Source organism: Lithobates pipiens, unplaced genomic scaffold, assembly GCF_037356315.1.
Source record: "Lithobates pipiens isolate NorthernLeopardFrog02 unplaced genomic scaffold, aLitPip1_a1.2 Scaffold_10, whole genome shotgun sequence".
In the NCBI taxonomy this organism is placed as follows: domain Eukaryota; kingdom Metazoa; phylum Chordata; class Amphibia; order Anura; family Ranidae; genus Lithobates; species Lithobates pipiens.
In genome coordinates, this window is record NW_027507686.1 from 159,618,826 (window position 1) to 159,634,126 (window position 15,301).

At 42.0% G+C, this 15,301-nt stretch overlaps 1 protein-coding gene across 1 annotated transcript in view; it reads left to right on the forward strand.

The window, feature by feature from the left end:
• Positions 1-15,301, forward strand: part of LOC143934998 (solute carrier family 22 member 6-B-like) — a 145,209-nt gene that overhangs the window by 103,438 nt on the left and 26,470 nt on the right. Inside the window, exons 6-7 of the mRNA XM_077458556.1 lie at positions 5,719-5,837; positions 7,743-7,957. Of these exons, the coding sequence (XP_077314682.1) occupies positions 5,719-5,837; positions 7,743-7,957 (334 nt within the window). The remainder of the gene's footprint in view (positions 1-5,718; positions 5,838-7,742; positions 7,958-15,301) is intronic.

Below are 15,301 nucleotides of genomic sequence, written 5' to 3' on the forward strand. Positions count from 1 at the left end.
TTCAAAGAAGTGAAACCGGACAACAACATCCCTGGGTCTGGCTCCAGCAGGAGGTTTGGGGGCCAGAGAGCGATGTGCTCTATCAAGGCGCCAGTCTATGTCCACGACCGTGGGGGCCAGGGTGTTAAAGAGGCCCAGGAGGTAAGGACGTAGATCAGAGTCACCCACAGTCTCCGGGATACCTCTAAAGCGTAAGTTCTGGCGTCTCTCTCTATTCTCCAGGTCCTCCTGTTGCAGCTGTAGTTGGGAGACAGAGAGGCGGAGGTTGTGATTGTCCTCTTCAACGGCTTGGACATAGCTAACCATTTCGTCAAATTTATTTTCGAGTGTGTCTGTACGCTCACCCAGCTGGTTAATCTCCTTTCTCAGTTCCACCGCAAGTTTATTTACCTCGGCCGAGACATTATTTGTGATCTGTTGAAGCAAAAGGTGTAGTTTGGCGTCCAATTTGGCATCTAAAATAGCAAGGGTAAGGATCCCCTGCACTGAAGGGGGACCCGGGTCAGGGGCCTGGGGAGCATTAGCTGGGGGGGTGCCAGAGCCCTCAATCCCCAGAGTTGAATCCATAATGGCGAAGGGATTCGGTGGGGAATGGGAGGGTGCAAGTTGAGATCTGGTGACAAAACGATCCATAATAGGCCCTGTCTGCTGTTCAGGGATATGTTTGTAATGTTCCTGTTGCTGACCGATTTTTCCCATGGGGTGCTTTGGTACTGTAGAGATAAGAAAAGCTTACCCCTGGATCTGTTAGTAGCTAGTGTTGCTTAGCGGGGGTCGTGGAGAGTAGATAGACCCCTTAACTCATTTAAGAGCCACGATGGTTAAAGTTGATTGTGGTCATATTGATTACTGGTGACGGGTGCAGTCAATGTCAGGAGGTTTTATTACCCCTTCACCCTATGAAGCTGTGGTAATGGCAGCTGTGAGAAACTGGGTGTAGCAGGGTGTAGCAAGATGGCCACCAGGATCCAATATAGGCCGGAGCCAGGGTCTTGCCTGGAGAGGGCTGCCAGAAACTATTGTTGCCTGGTGCAGTGGGATGTGGGTATCAGTCCTTATAAACCCCCAGAGGTGTCCCAGTAAGGTATCCTCCTGACGTTGTGGAGGGGGGAATTGGAGGGGAATAGGCAGAGGAGAGTTCAAATAGCCCCACAGGGGACTCACCAGGCCAGAGGGATGCAGAGTAGGGGATCCCAGAGGACTCCTGTGTGCAGAGATGCAGCGGATGCAGCGATTCGGCGGCCGAGTACGTCCCCTCTGGGTTGCCTGGATCTGCCACCGGAGTGGCCCTTGGGTAGCTCCACAGGAAAGGCCGGGGATTATGGAGGCCTAGTAGGCCGCAAGATGGCGCCTGGCAAGGTGGCTTACAGCGGCCGGAACGGACCGAATCCCACGGACAGTAGATGGAGGTCAAACACAGACAGATCTGTGGAGGAGCTCCCGGGAAGCAGGGCGGTATAGATTGTGGGCACCTAGGGCGATCTGGAGCGGAGGATGGCACCAGATTGTCGGAGGTCCAGCGGAGCTCTGCAGGAAAGCGTCCGTCCTTGGTTCCGGCCGGCCACGCCCCTCCAATTGCTAACACTTTAATTCTCCCCTCTCTCTAGTTCTTGCATTGCTCTTTCTCTGGGAGTCCAGGGTTCAATAGGCGTGTGCTCTGTCACCTTTTATTCCCTGGCAGGTATATAGCTCCCCTGGTAGGGGCAGACTTCCCAGGGAAGTCACCAGGCATGACGTCACCAGGTCTGTCTCCCTGCATTGTGCATGCGCCAATCAACGCTGACACATGAGCATGGTGCGTTCACATTTTTGTGTGTGCGGCGCGTGCTCGTTTGTCAGGGTTGATCCGCGCATGCACAGTGCGGGAAGCCAGACCTGGTGACGTCATGCGTTGCCTTGTGGCGGCGTGTGGCATCTTCCGGGTTGGGGAGCTCATAAGCCGGCTTTTGCCTGCTTATGAGCATCGCGGACATTCTTTCCAAGGGGGGACACCTGGACCACTACCTGCTCAGGTAATTACATACTATGTTAGTGTGGCTATCCTCTGTTGTTGTGTTGAGCACACGCCGTGGCACTGTGCTGCTGTGGTCTATATTGATGTATCTATCTTTGCTCTGTCTCTTCATATCTAGCTGACTCCACCAGCTCTTTTCTATTGCGAGACCATTTGATGAATTGGCGGTAGCTGCGCCGCCTGTATCGACAATCCAGCGTGGAGCGTCATGTTTCCATGATGGCCGGGAGGGTTTTGTATTTAAGTGTGGGTAGACCTTGTAGCTCCGTTCTCGCTGACGAAGTCCCACCTACAGACGTAAGGTGTACAGGGGAGGAGCTACGCACTAACAACATCCGCCGGCATCTTATTGGGTTTATGTGCAGGGCCATCTTTAATATAGGCTGGACCCTGGGTAAACATTTTCTTGGGGGCCCCCCCCATGCAATTTCCCTCTCCACCTACTCTGAGACCTACAATAACTAGCAGCTAGACTTAAAATCTGTTTTCTGTATAAGATCAGGCAGCAATTGCGGTTGATTGCCAGCAGTTACAGCATATCATTACTGCTTACTGACTAGTTTCCAGAGGTTACAGCACATATTACGGCTCACTGATTAGTTGCTAGAGGTTACAGCACATTACCTCCTCACTGCAGGGGAGCATGATATACATAGGAATGCCGCCTTTATTTACATATCAATGACGCCAGCTGCAGCTATTTACTTAGTATTGTCGCCACTATTTACATATGAATGCCGGTTATTTACATGTAAATACAGGGTCTGCAGGTGAGTCATCTGCACACAATAGGGCAGAGCTGGGCAGTATTAGTACCAGCACTTTACACTGAGATATTGGGACACAGCACAGGAATGAAACTTCAAGGGACAAGGAACTTTAAACCTGGATAGTTGGCAAGTATGAGGCAGCTGTTTTGGGCCCCACAACAATGACAAGGCCCAGGGCAGCTGCCCCTTTTGCCCTGCCTTAAAGACAGCCCTGTTTATGTGTAACCCAAGCACTCGCTGCATGTACTTGGCTCAAGTGCTTTGTTTGTAAGTGTTTTTCCGTTTTTATTAATCAAATTGAGGAATACAGAGAGCACTATATTCTCTTTTTATTTCAAATGCATATCATGGGGATATCTTCTTTTCCATTGACTGTAAAGTGATCATCTTTGACGTCACCAATTGACTTCTGGATTACTATTGTTTTCCATTCATGGGAAGGCGTTTTTAGATCTGTGGGTCAATGATACGAGGTGAGTGGCTGCTGATGTCTGCAGTGGATGGGTTGGACTCATGCTGACACTTGCATGCTTTAAAGTTTGGATGCACATCCACATCACAGTGTCATATTTTTATGTTCATCATGATATGTTTATTCATGGACTTTTAAAAAGGACATTTTATATTGATTGGTCATTTTGCACTTCACTGTCTTGAGTTATATTTATTATTAAGGTGTCGCATGTTAACCTTTAGTGTTCAGCTTGCAAATCTATTTAGGAACATTCAGATTTTTTTGTGCTGAATATTTTCTTTTTCATTGTATCTAAAATAAAGGCCAAATCAACAAAAATTTCTAAATATCAACCGCTGAAGCAAAAGCCAATTTTTAATGGGAGGCCTTGCAGCAACAAAAAGTTGGATAAGAACGGGACAGCAGCTAAAAGTGACAACTGACCTTAAACCTAAAACAAAATAAAATGAAAGACAAAAAACAATAATACAGATAGAAAAGAAGGCAGAAAAGTGGTTAATTGCTGTAATACCAGATTTTCTTTACATCACCAGTCTAGCTAGCAGTGCTATATATATATAAGTGTCAAGATTAGTTGCGCTTGTTGGTATACTCTGTGGGTGGAATTGTTGTGAATTGGCACTTTGGTAATAGGGTTTAGGAAAAGAAAATATATTTGTCATCTTAATAAAGTACCATCATATCAAATACATTTTTGGGCTCCCTGATTCCAATGTGGCCTGACATAGGGAATAATTATTCTACATGTTTTGTGATTGTGGGGTGAAAATTAAGCACCCAAAAAGAAACGAATTTTAAAGCTTTTGTAAACTCAGACATATTCTGACCTTATTAGGATAGGGCAAATCAAAAACAATCAATTAACATAGAAATCACTTAAAAACATCAGAATGACCTTTTTGTAATTCTTATTCTGCCAGGCATGTGACCACTTTTTTTCTCCTCATTCTACAGCCTGAAATAGTGAGTGTAACTAAGCTGTAGTGAAATAAGTAAGACTGGTCCTCCTCCCTGGGCTGAGCAGAATGCAAAGGAGTTGTCAATCAAGGCACATGATCCACCCCGCAGGTGCTGCTACCTGTGACTCTGGCAGCTTGGAGGAGCAGGCTCTCTGGCAAACCAGGAATAGACGTACAGTAGCTTAAATGTTGGAAGACAGGAGCATACAGTGCATCAGAGACTGAATAAGCTGCAGATTATGGTCACTGAAAAGTCAGAGTGACTGGTGGGATCAACAAGTTATTTCACCAAAAACAACGTTTTAATAAATAAATAAATGCTTGCACACCTTTGCCTGAGAATCAGCCTGGAAGTAGGACAATAATGTATGTTCCTGAGAATGTAATGCTAAAAATAAATCAGTCCTATGATAATGTAATTACCTGTTTAATATATCAGTTAATAGTTACATAGTTAGTAAGGTTGAATAAAGACATCAGTCCATCCAGTTCAACCTGAGTGTCTACAATTTCCCCATCACTGTACATTGCACACTCACATCGGACCCGACCCTCAAGAAGCCCACAATCCAAGGTCCCCATTCATATACGAGGGCCAATTTTCGACAGAAGCCAATTAACCTACCTGCATGTCTTTGGAGTGTGGGAGCAAACTGGAGTACCCGGAGGAAACCCAGGCAGGCACAGGGAGAACATGCAAACTCCAGGCAGGTAGTGTCGTGGTTGGGATTCAAACCAGCTACCCTTCTTACTGCTAGGTGAGAGTGCTAACCACTACACCACTGTGCATTTTCATGTTTGTGAATGAGACTGGGAGAGATTTTGCAAACTGAGAACTTCTAGCATAGCCTATAAAAGACAGAATCTTTGTCTATATTACTAGTCAACCAAAAACAATCAACAGGGTTAAAATACAGTTTACAGTGTGAAAAGTATATTTTTTCTTTATTATGTTCAATAACAAGACCGATGGATATGGCAAATGATCTGTGTAAAAAGCTATGTAGGACAGATCTCAGGGTACCAAAGCTTGTTGTTCATCATCATTTAATCTGTGTCTTTTAGGTATAGTTTAGTATAGTTTAGTTCAGGTATAGGGTAGAGCACATTGATGTGCCTAGCCCTACTTCCAAGAATGAGGCAAACCTCTAGCATATGACAGGTAGCAGTTGTCAAGTCACGTTCTCTTTAAATGGCATCTGTTAATACTATATGCTGTTGCTTCATTGGTACATAGGAAGTCATATAATAGTATTCCTAGAAGCCAGTTTTTCCAGGGTTACCAGAAAATCATAGGTTAACAAAATTCCTTTCTACACATCCAGTCCTGCGACTCCAGCTGCTTAAAGAAAGGCGCAGGGCAAGTTCACTTTGTCCATCCATAGCCCTACCAGTGTTTGTGTTGGCAAGTCTTTATATACTCTGTTGTTTATATTTTACATTAAAATATCAATTTGTATCAAGATTAGATATTAATACAATTCTAACTCTTCATTTCAGACAATTAAATATGACATGCAAAGAGAAATTAATGCTGCTCATAAGACAAATTATTCTGTGATAGACCTAATAAGGACTCCTGTGGTTCGTCGCATATCCATTTGTATATCTTGCACTTGGTAGGTACTAACCTTCTTGTCATTGAAGGTAAAAGTGTTCCTTTCACTGTTTTTTTTTTTTTGGGCAGTCACAGTTTTATAAATATTACAATTGTGCTCCATCACAGGGATTACGATTAAGCGCCGACTTTAAATATTATAACTGTGCTCTACTTACCCTATCCTTAGTTGTGGCTTCCACCAAAATTAGAATAGAGTTGCTAGCAAGCTCCTCAATTTACACCCCTTACTTTGAATGCACTATAACCTAACATGAGTGAAAACCAGCCATTAGATCAGTGGCTCTCAACCCTTCTAGTGCTGTGACCCCTTGATAAAATTTCCCAAGTTGCGGGGACCCCTAACAGTAAAATGATTTTTGTAGCATGGGTTGACAGCACCCAAGGCAAAACAAGTAATTTGCACCCCTAACCCACGGACATTTAGTGCTCCCTGGGTCCCTTCCACTCATACAGTATTAAAAAACCTTATGGTACATTTTAGCATGTACCAGTCTTTCTCTCTGTTCTCCTTCTGCATTAGATGATAAATATAGATAGATAATATTTCATTTTTTTTGGAATAGGACGGTTATGTCTTAAATTAATATCACTTCCATTTAAACAGTTAACACTTTTACCTGTTTTCCTCACCATTCACATGAAGGAGCATATCTTTCCTGTTACATAGTCTGGCTGACAAATCTCTGAGCTATTGCAAGTTTGTATTGCATCACAAAATTTAAATTAAATTAGGTCTGGTAGATGGTCATATGTAGTCACTTCTTAGACCAAGGTCAGATGAGCTGGTATTTTTTACACTATTGTTTTTTACACAGTCTGGCTATATAATACAGACCCAATAATTATATAAAGATGCATAAGTGCTTTGTGAAATGTGATTGTTTTAGGGGTACAACATCACAAGTGATTTATCTAATGTGATTTATCGAGTAAAAACTGCAACCTGAAAATTAATTAGTGGTAGTAAAAACACAGATGGACTTACTGCTTATTTATAAACCTATTTCACTGGTCATTCAATTGAACTATTTTGAAAGGCCTCATAACCAACAGAGCACAAGTAGCCATTGCCAAACCAAATTGTTTGCCACTGTATATTATTTGTGTATACCACACATAATATTATCCAAAACAGTAAGGAATTCCGCAAGCCCCTATACTCCTTGAGAAACAGCACTGCATTCACACAGAGAATATGAGACCAAGTATTTAATTGCTTGTTGGTCTGTACACTCGTATGCACTTTCTTTGCAGTTTAAAGTGGTTGTACACCCTGTACAACCACTTTTACTTACAGGTAAGCCTATATTAAGGCCTACCTGTAGGTGCTGGAAATACCTCCTAAACCTCCATGGTTTAGGATATATTTACAATAAAGCCATGCATTGGGCAGATCGTGCCATTTCTCATGCCGTGACTGACGGCTCCTGCATGCAGGTGTGGGAGTGACGTCACGCAACTCCAGCCAGTCACAGAGCCAGAGTTTGCAGCCCCGGAAGAGGGGTGAAGATGGACGCTCACTGCTGGTGGGGACAGCAGTGACATCGCAGGCTTCAGTTTCCGTTAAGTGGCACATAATGGGCTACTATGCGATGCATAATAGCCCATTGTGCTTTACCTTTTAAGGGAAATAAAGAGGAAGTAAAACCCATCAGGGTTTACTTCCTCTTTAATGTATAACACAAAATGTACCAAAACCCTCCAACTCATTATAATATCAGCAAGCAGAGCTTATAAAAATCCAACTGCTTAATGGGAGTGGGCTTTACCTATTTTACAGACCTGCTCTTTCTGTGGAGGCCACTTATGAGTCATCTATATTTATTTTACATTGTTATTAGTAACATCACTAGCATCTGATTGAAACATCAGATTTCTAATGTCCATTTCTTTCCTCAACCAGGTTCTCTACCAGTTTTGCCTACTATGGTCTTGCCATGGACCTTCAGAAATTTGGGCTTAGCATTTATCTCATTCAAGTAATTTTTGGCACTGTTGACATACCAGCCAAGTTTTTCTCTTATTTTGTGATTAATTATGTTGGACGTCGTGTTCTGCAGGCCTCTGCTTTAATTTTGTCTGGTGCTGCAATTTTAGTGAATATCTTTCTTCCTGAAGGTAAACTGTTTTTGATGCATTTAATTGTGTTGATGATTTCCTGTAAATTCTTGTTCAGTCTATTTGCCTACTTATTGTGAAATATCTTAAAGTGGATGTAAACCCGAATTTTTTTTAATGTCATAATGTAGAGTATACGATTTCCTATCATTTGAGCCCAGTCTTGCCACAAAGAGTTAATTCAGCTCTGAGCAATCCTCTTTTATTGTTCAGTGAGATAAATCTCCCCCTTGCTGTGAGTGACAGGTGATTTACATATCTCGTGCACTAGCCTAAGCCCTTGTACACACGGTCGGAGATTCCGACGGAATGTGTCTGATCGGACCATTTTGTCGGATATTCCGACTGTGTGTGGTATGCATCGGACTGTTTCCGTCGGAGTATCTGTCGGACCAAATTTTCCAACTTGCCGGAAATATTTTCCAACAAACTGCGATCATGTGTAGCCGACTCCGACGGACAAGGTGCCATGCATGCTCACATTCAAATTCCAACACGGAAGCAATCGTTCAGGTAAAACTACTGCTCGTAATCGATATAGCACATTAGTCACGCTGCAATGTTAAAAATTCTTTCATGAAGCGCATTCTCTTGTTCTTTACAATGCTGCAAGAAGGAACTTCTTTATATGCTCATAGTCACACACACTTCTCCCGAACGTATTTTTTTTTTTTATAAATTCTTTATTTTCATAATATAGTGATACAGTCTTTCATTTCTAGACACATACACATCTACATCTTATATTTAAACCAAGCCGTTCATAATTTCATCGTGCTAGATTTCTCCTATTACATTACCTATTTCCTTATATTCACTATTATTATTTTTTCTTTTTTTCCCCCCTTAACCTGGTATAGCCCTGGTTATTTATCTTTAAAGAGAAAGAAGCAAATAATAAAACAACAGAAAATAAGAAAACGAGGAGAGAGAGAAATAAATAAATGAATAAATAAATAAATAATAAAATGTTCTCCTTTAGCCTCCTCCCCCTCTCCCATCCCTCTCCTCCCCCACCCCTCCCCAAGACAGAAAAAGAAAAAAAAAAACGAAAACATACAGGGATCAGCATCTACTGGTTTTGTTCCCTATATAAAATATAGGGTTTCCATACTTCATGATACCTATCTTCTTGCTCTGTCAGTATCATAGTCAGATTTTCCATTTGTTGAATCTCCGATACCCTGCTCATCCATTGTGATTTGGTTGGAGCCAGCGTCGTTTTCCATAAAACTGGAATGCATGCTTTTGCTGCTGTAAGCAAATGCCTTAAGAGAGATTTTTTATATTTTTCTATAGATAACGGAACATCGTGCAATAGAAAAGCCGCCGGATTTTCCCCAAGAGACACATCTGTTATTTCCTTTACTGTTTCCGATACCATCTTCCAGAAATCTTTTACCCCGGTACACTCCCAGAATATGTGTAATAAGGTTCCCTCGGCTCTCTGGCAACGCCAGCACAAATTTGATACTTGTGGGTATATCCGGTGCAATACTTCTGGGGTCCTGTACCATCTAGACAAAATTTTGTAGCCCCCTTCTTGGTATCTAGTTGCTATCGACGCCTTATGTGTGAACATGAAGATCTTATTTTTCTGTAAGTCTGAGAAAGTGACTCCCAGGTCTCTCTCCCATGCTCGTATAAAAGTTAGGTCTTGTGAAGTTTCTTGTTCCATCCGCAGTACGTACATTGATGAGAGGGAATGTCTCAGTGGTTCACCTTTTAAACATATCTGTTCAAACTCAGATAATGTCCTGATCACCGGTATTCTCTGCCTACTTATTCGCAGAAACGCATTTAACTGTACTCGCCTAAATGGGTCCAAATCCTCCCTAAATTCTTGTTCAATCTCTTCCTTATACATGACATGATTATCAATTGAGAAATGTATAATCCTACTGATTCCCTTTCGTCTTAAATCCCTAAAAACCTTATCTGTTAAACCTGGCTGGAAACCAGGAGTGCCCAGTACTGGTATCATAGGGCTTGGATGTTCTGATATCCTGGTTTTCTTAAATAGCTTTTGGACTACCTGTAGTGTGGCACCCACTGTCGGATGTCTCCGTACTTCCTGTGGTATTTCTACATCTGAGAGCCACACTATTCCTTCCAATGGTATCGGGATTATTGCTTGTTCCATATCGATCCAAGGTTTTTCTTTTTGAATTCTACACCAATCTATTACCCGTGTTAGATGTGATGCCTCATAGTAGCCTACTGGATCTGGGAATCCTACCCCTCCTCTCTCTTTAGGTAATATCAGAATGTCCCTACGTATTCTCGCTTTTTTACCTGCCCATATAAATTTTATGAATCTTGATCTCAAATCTCTCAGATATCTTCCCGGGAGCTTTATCGGTAGAGTTTGGAACAAATATAACAACCTAGGCATTACGTTAATTTTGATTATATTGATTCTCCCAAACCATGTAAAAACCGTTTTGTCCCACCGTTCTAGATCTAACTTAATCTGACGTATTAATGGGATAAAGTTTAGTTCCAACAGTCTGTTCAACTTGTTTGATATTTTAGTCCCTAAATAACATATATGGGAATCCGTCCATCTAAACGCGAAATGTGCCGCTAGCTGAGATTTCATTTCATTATTCATTTCTACTCCCATCGCTTCCGATTTGCTATAATTTACTTTAAAGTTAGATATCTCTCCATATATGCGAAGCTCCAGTAACAAAGAAGGTAAAGAAATCCCTGGGGAGGTTATAAAAAACATCAGATCGTCCGCATATGCGGCCAATTTGTGTTCATCATTTTTTCTTATTGAAATGCCCTGAATATCCGGGTTAGCCCGGATTGTTCTCAAAAAGGGTTCTAATGTAAGAATAAATATGATAGGGGAGAGTGGACATCCCTGACGCGTTCCATTCCTTATACAGAATGGTTCAGACATTGTCTCATTTATTTTTACCCTAGCTTTTGGGCAGGAGTATAAACTATCAATCCAATTCTGTATCCCCTTTTTCAATCCTATATGCTGTAGCGTTGCTCTCAGGAATGTCCAGTCGACCCTATCAAATGCCTTTTCCGCATCTGCCGATATAAGTACTAGCGGTTTTTGATGGTATTGTGCTATATATAGAGCATCAATAACTCTCTGCGTATTTTCTCCCGAACGTATTTCATGACTCTTTTTTACCATTTCGGAAATACAATTTTTTTTTCGTCACATCTACACAATTTTAGATTTTGTTTATTCTTTTTTGGATGTTTTTTTTTTTTATTTCCTAAAAATCTCCTTTAAAGACAGTTTGCTAATTTCTCCTTTTTTTGGGGTGTTTTTTGTGTGTAAACCTACCACAACAACATTATTGTATTTTTTTTCTTCGTTTTTAATCTACAGGAGTTTGTTTAGTGTTGGTACCCCTTGTTATTCATTTCACTTTTTATTTTTGGGAAATGTACCTGCCTGCTCACAAATAAACTGGCCTTTTGGAAGGAAAACACATACGCAAGTATTTCATCAAACCTAAAAAACCTTTATTTTGGTCGCAATAAAATAAAAAGAGGAACGCAGCGCTGGAGAAACTTGTTACTTTGGTGCAGCCTTTGGCCCCCAGGGCAGACATGAACAAATTCGAATAAGATAAATTGGTGGCCTGAGGAGTACATATCTCAGGTTGAGAAGTCTGGTCCAGAAGTCCTAGAGATCAAGAAAATCAGATGCCATTTATGTCCCCAGGATGTGGTTCTTCAAGAGGCTGCATCTTTTGTCAGACCAGACTGAACCCAGGCCATCACTCTCTCGTATTCCTTAGGCACTTCCCACCAGGCATCCTTCCAGGCTGTGGCTGGGCTCCTGTAGTTGGGGCAGGAGGAGGAGAAGGAGGGCGTTGGTCGACCTCCTGGCTGCCACTTGCCACAGCCTCCCCCCAGGCTGAGGTCTTCCTGTGTATGGAAATGGGACATAGTTTTAGTTTTTTTCTCATCAATCACACCATTTTGAGCTCCTGACTTTTGCAAATTGAATGTTACCAAATAGAACAGACTATCATTCTGAGCCCAGCATTTTTCCTTCCCGTCCCAATCATTTTTGGACACTACTGTCTATTGAGATGTAAACCACTTTGTTAAATCACAACTTACTGATCAATAATAACATCTAGTTAACATCATTAAATGTACCACAAGAAATATGTTCAACAATGCAATACCTGTCTCAAGCTGGGCCCCACCACATGTTGCTTCCTGGAAGGCCCAGGTTGGACGTTGGAAGCCTCAGCTGGGGATGAAGGATGCCTTGAAGGAAGACGGTCGAGTGGTGGCCTGGGTACCCCCTGGTCTACCAGTAAATGCAGCCTGTCGAAGTAAACCATCCTGGGGTAATAAACGGCATCTGGATCTCCTGATCTCAAGGACTCCAGGTGCTTCTTTCCCTCCCTGAGATATGTAATCTTCATGGCCCCAATTTTCCTATTCATATAGGCCATGTCTGCCGTGGGGACCATGATCTGCACCAAAGAAAGAAGTTTCTCCAGCGCTGCCTTCCTTTTTATTCTGTCGTGATAAAACTGGTTGTTGATCTCCCACAGGCAGGGCATCTCCTTGTACAGTTCGAGGAATAGCCCCATAAAATTTGGGTTTCCGAATGGATCCATCTTGTCTGCAAGACACAACACAAGACAAACCCTAAAATACTAATAATGCCATGAAAAACCCTCCTAATCTTGTCCCAACATCGGCCTAGATAGAAGCAGTCTAGTCTAGTGATGCACCAAGTTCAAAATGTTACCTTCGTTTGCATGATCGTTGCATCTGCGCCTCACTCTGTTCACAGATTGTACGTACGACACACGCGTGTTGCGTTTTATATACAGTGCGCATGCGTAAAAATTCCACCCGCCCCTGACGTTCTTTCTAGACTATTCCCCGCCCCTTCGCTTTCGGCGCAGTGGGGAGAGCACATGGCGGAGAGAACACAGGTGCGCAGTCACAGTTCCACTAACGAGGAGGAGGGTGAGGAAAGCCCGGAGCCTGAAACGTCCCGATCCTGGAAGAGAAGCTTTAAGGCCTCAAATATGTCTTTTGGAGAGATGTTGGAGATGGTGGACATATTGAACAGGACCAACTATGATGGGAAGTATGGACCTTACCCAAACCCAAATACCAGAAAGGCCAAGATCATGAATAAAGTTGTGAAGAGTCTTCAGAAGAATTTTGGGGTACGCCGATCCAAGGATCAACTGAGAAAACGCTGGTCAGACCTGAAACTGAGGGAGCACGAGCAGTACAGAAGGATCAAGCGTGTTCTTCAAAAAAGTAAGTAGTTGTCGTGTGTTCATATCATTATTCTTGCGTGCATACTGCACCATGTGCTTTGATTTCATGTTGTGCATTTTAAAATGGCTACTTTCAAGTTCATGGTTTCATTCGTTCGTAGGAAACATCGTTCTGCAGGTAAGTATTCCAGCTTCACAAAGTGTCCACAATAATGTTCTCACCTTGGAACTCGGCCAAAAAACACAATTGTACAACACTTCCAAGCAATGTTTCATATTCCTATTTCTGCCCTCTGTGTGCTAATTATTCTTTTTTTACATTCTCATAGGGGAGAGAAGACTCGGCAAGTATGAGGACACCAGGACCCCACGCCTCCCAAAGAAGGGCAATCTCGAAAACCAGAAGCAGAGGAGCAGGAGGAGGAGGAAGGAGAGATCGTTGAGGTTGGGCAAATTGTCACCACAACAGGTGAGTGTCGGAGAACACAGCTTCCAGTAAGCTCATCAATGTATCTCACCATATTTTTATTACATGGTGTGTTTTTTTGCTTTGTTTTGTAGATGATGTGGAAGAAGATTCCCGTTTTACCAGTGAAAGTGCCCAGATCTTGATTGGGGAGATAATGGGGTGCAATCGGGATTTGGAAAATATACAGCAAAACATCAATGATGTTAAAAATAAAATGAAGAACATCATTGATGTTTTGGGGAGAGTGTGAAACACCAAAAAATAGCTAGGGTTTTAGTTTTGCAATTTTAAAACACAACTTTTGTATTTTTCGAAAATAGAAATTTGGAAGATGCACAGAGTGTGTAAACATGCGCTAGCTCCCATCATGGGGGATCAATGTATGTGTTTTGTGGAAAGTGGCTGAGATGAAGGGGTTGCAGCCCCAAAGCATGTACATTGATCCCCCATGATGGGAGATAGCACATGTTGACACACTGTGTGCATCTTCCAAATTTGGATTTTCCAGGGGTGACACCCCATGTGATGAAGGCAATATCAGACCAGTTTGTACATACTCATGTCTGATATTGTCTTCACTTTTCAAAGTTGAACTTTGTAAGTTCCTGTGTTCTGTATTTTACGCTTTGATACATGCCTGTTTTACACAAAAACACCAAGTAAAAAAAAATTAGCTGAAACTCTGTTTTTGATACACACAATTTCTTGTTTTGTTGTAAAAACCATTTCTAAACGCACATGTGAATGTGAATGTGCTTGTATTAAAAAGTTAAATTATCAACAATGTGTGGCTTCCTTTTTCATTGCGCCAAACATGTATTTGGAGTAAAATTTTAGTTTGCGGTGAGAATGGGTGTTATTTACTAAAGGCAACTCCACTTTGCACTCCAAGTGCAGTTTCAGGTGTACTTTTTCAGTGCACTTGTAGTAACCCTCTCCACTTGATTGAGAGCTGAATGCCGAAATAATGTGCGATACTTTGGGAAGCCCCTCCTTACTTGCACTATTGGCAGCCCACCGGACAGGTAAGAAGTGTCATAATACCAAAAATAGAAAATAAATGGAAGTACATTTTGTCATTCTGCTATTACATATCAAGATAATTAATTGGTGAAAAACAAAAACATTTGAAAGTATTGAGGCAGGCCCTTGCACTACATGCTTAGGTGATTGCATCCATAAATGTGATCAGCAAAAAGGAAGGTATAGTGTGTATTGGGTTTGGTAAAGTCATCAGATAGAGGATTGCTATCAGCTGAGCTAGCAGTTGGGGGGAGGGGGGTTCCTAATGAGTTTGGCACAGCCCCAAAAATTTTAAAAAGTCACTCTGCATGAATTGAAGCACACACATAACATTTGTAGAGATTTTAGGGGGTGTTTAGGGGAAAGCAATACTATGGAGTTGACAAAAGACATTGGTAAGTGTCTAGACTATAGTTTTATGGGCCAAGAAGAGCATGGTGGGGCAAATATGCCTGAGGACAAAGGGGCAGAGTATATGAATTAGAGCATATTGCAATGATGGTAATTAGGGAATGATGAAAGAAATGCAAGACATTAGCAATCATGAAATACATAGAATGTGATGTTAAAGGATAAAACTTACCTTCATATAGTCCTTCGGCAGGACCTGAATGA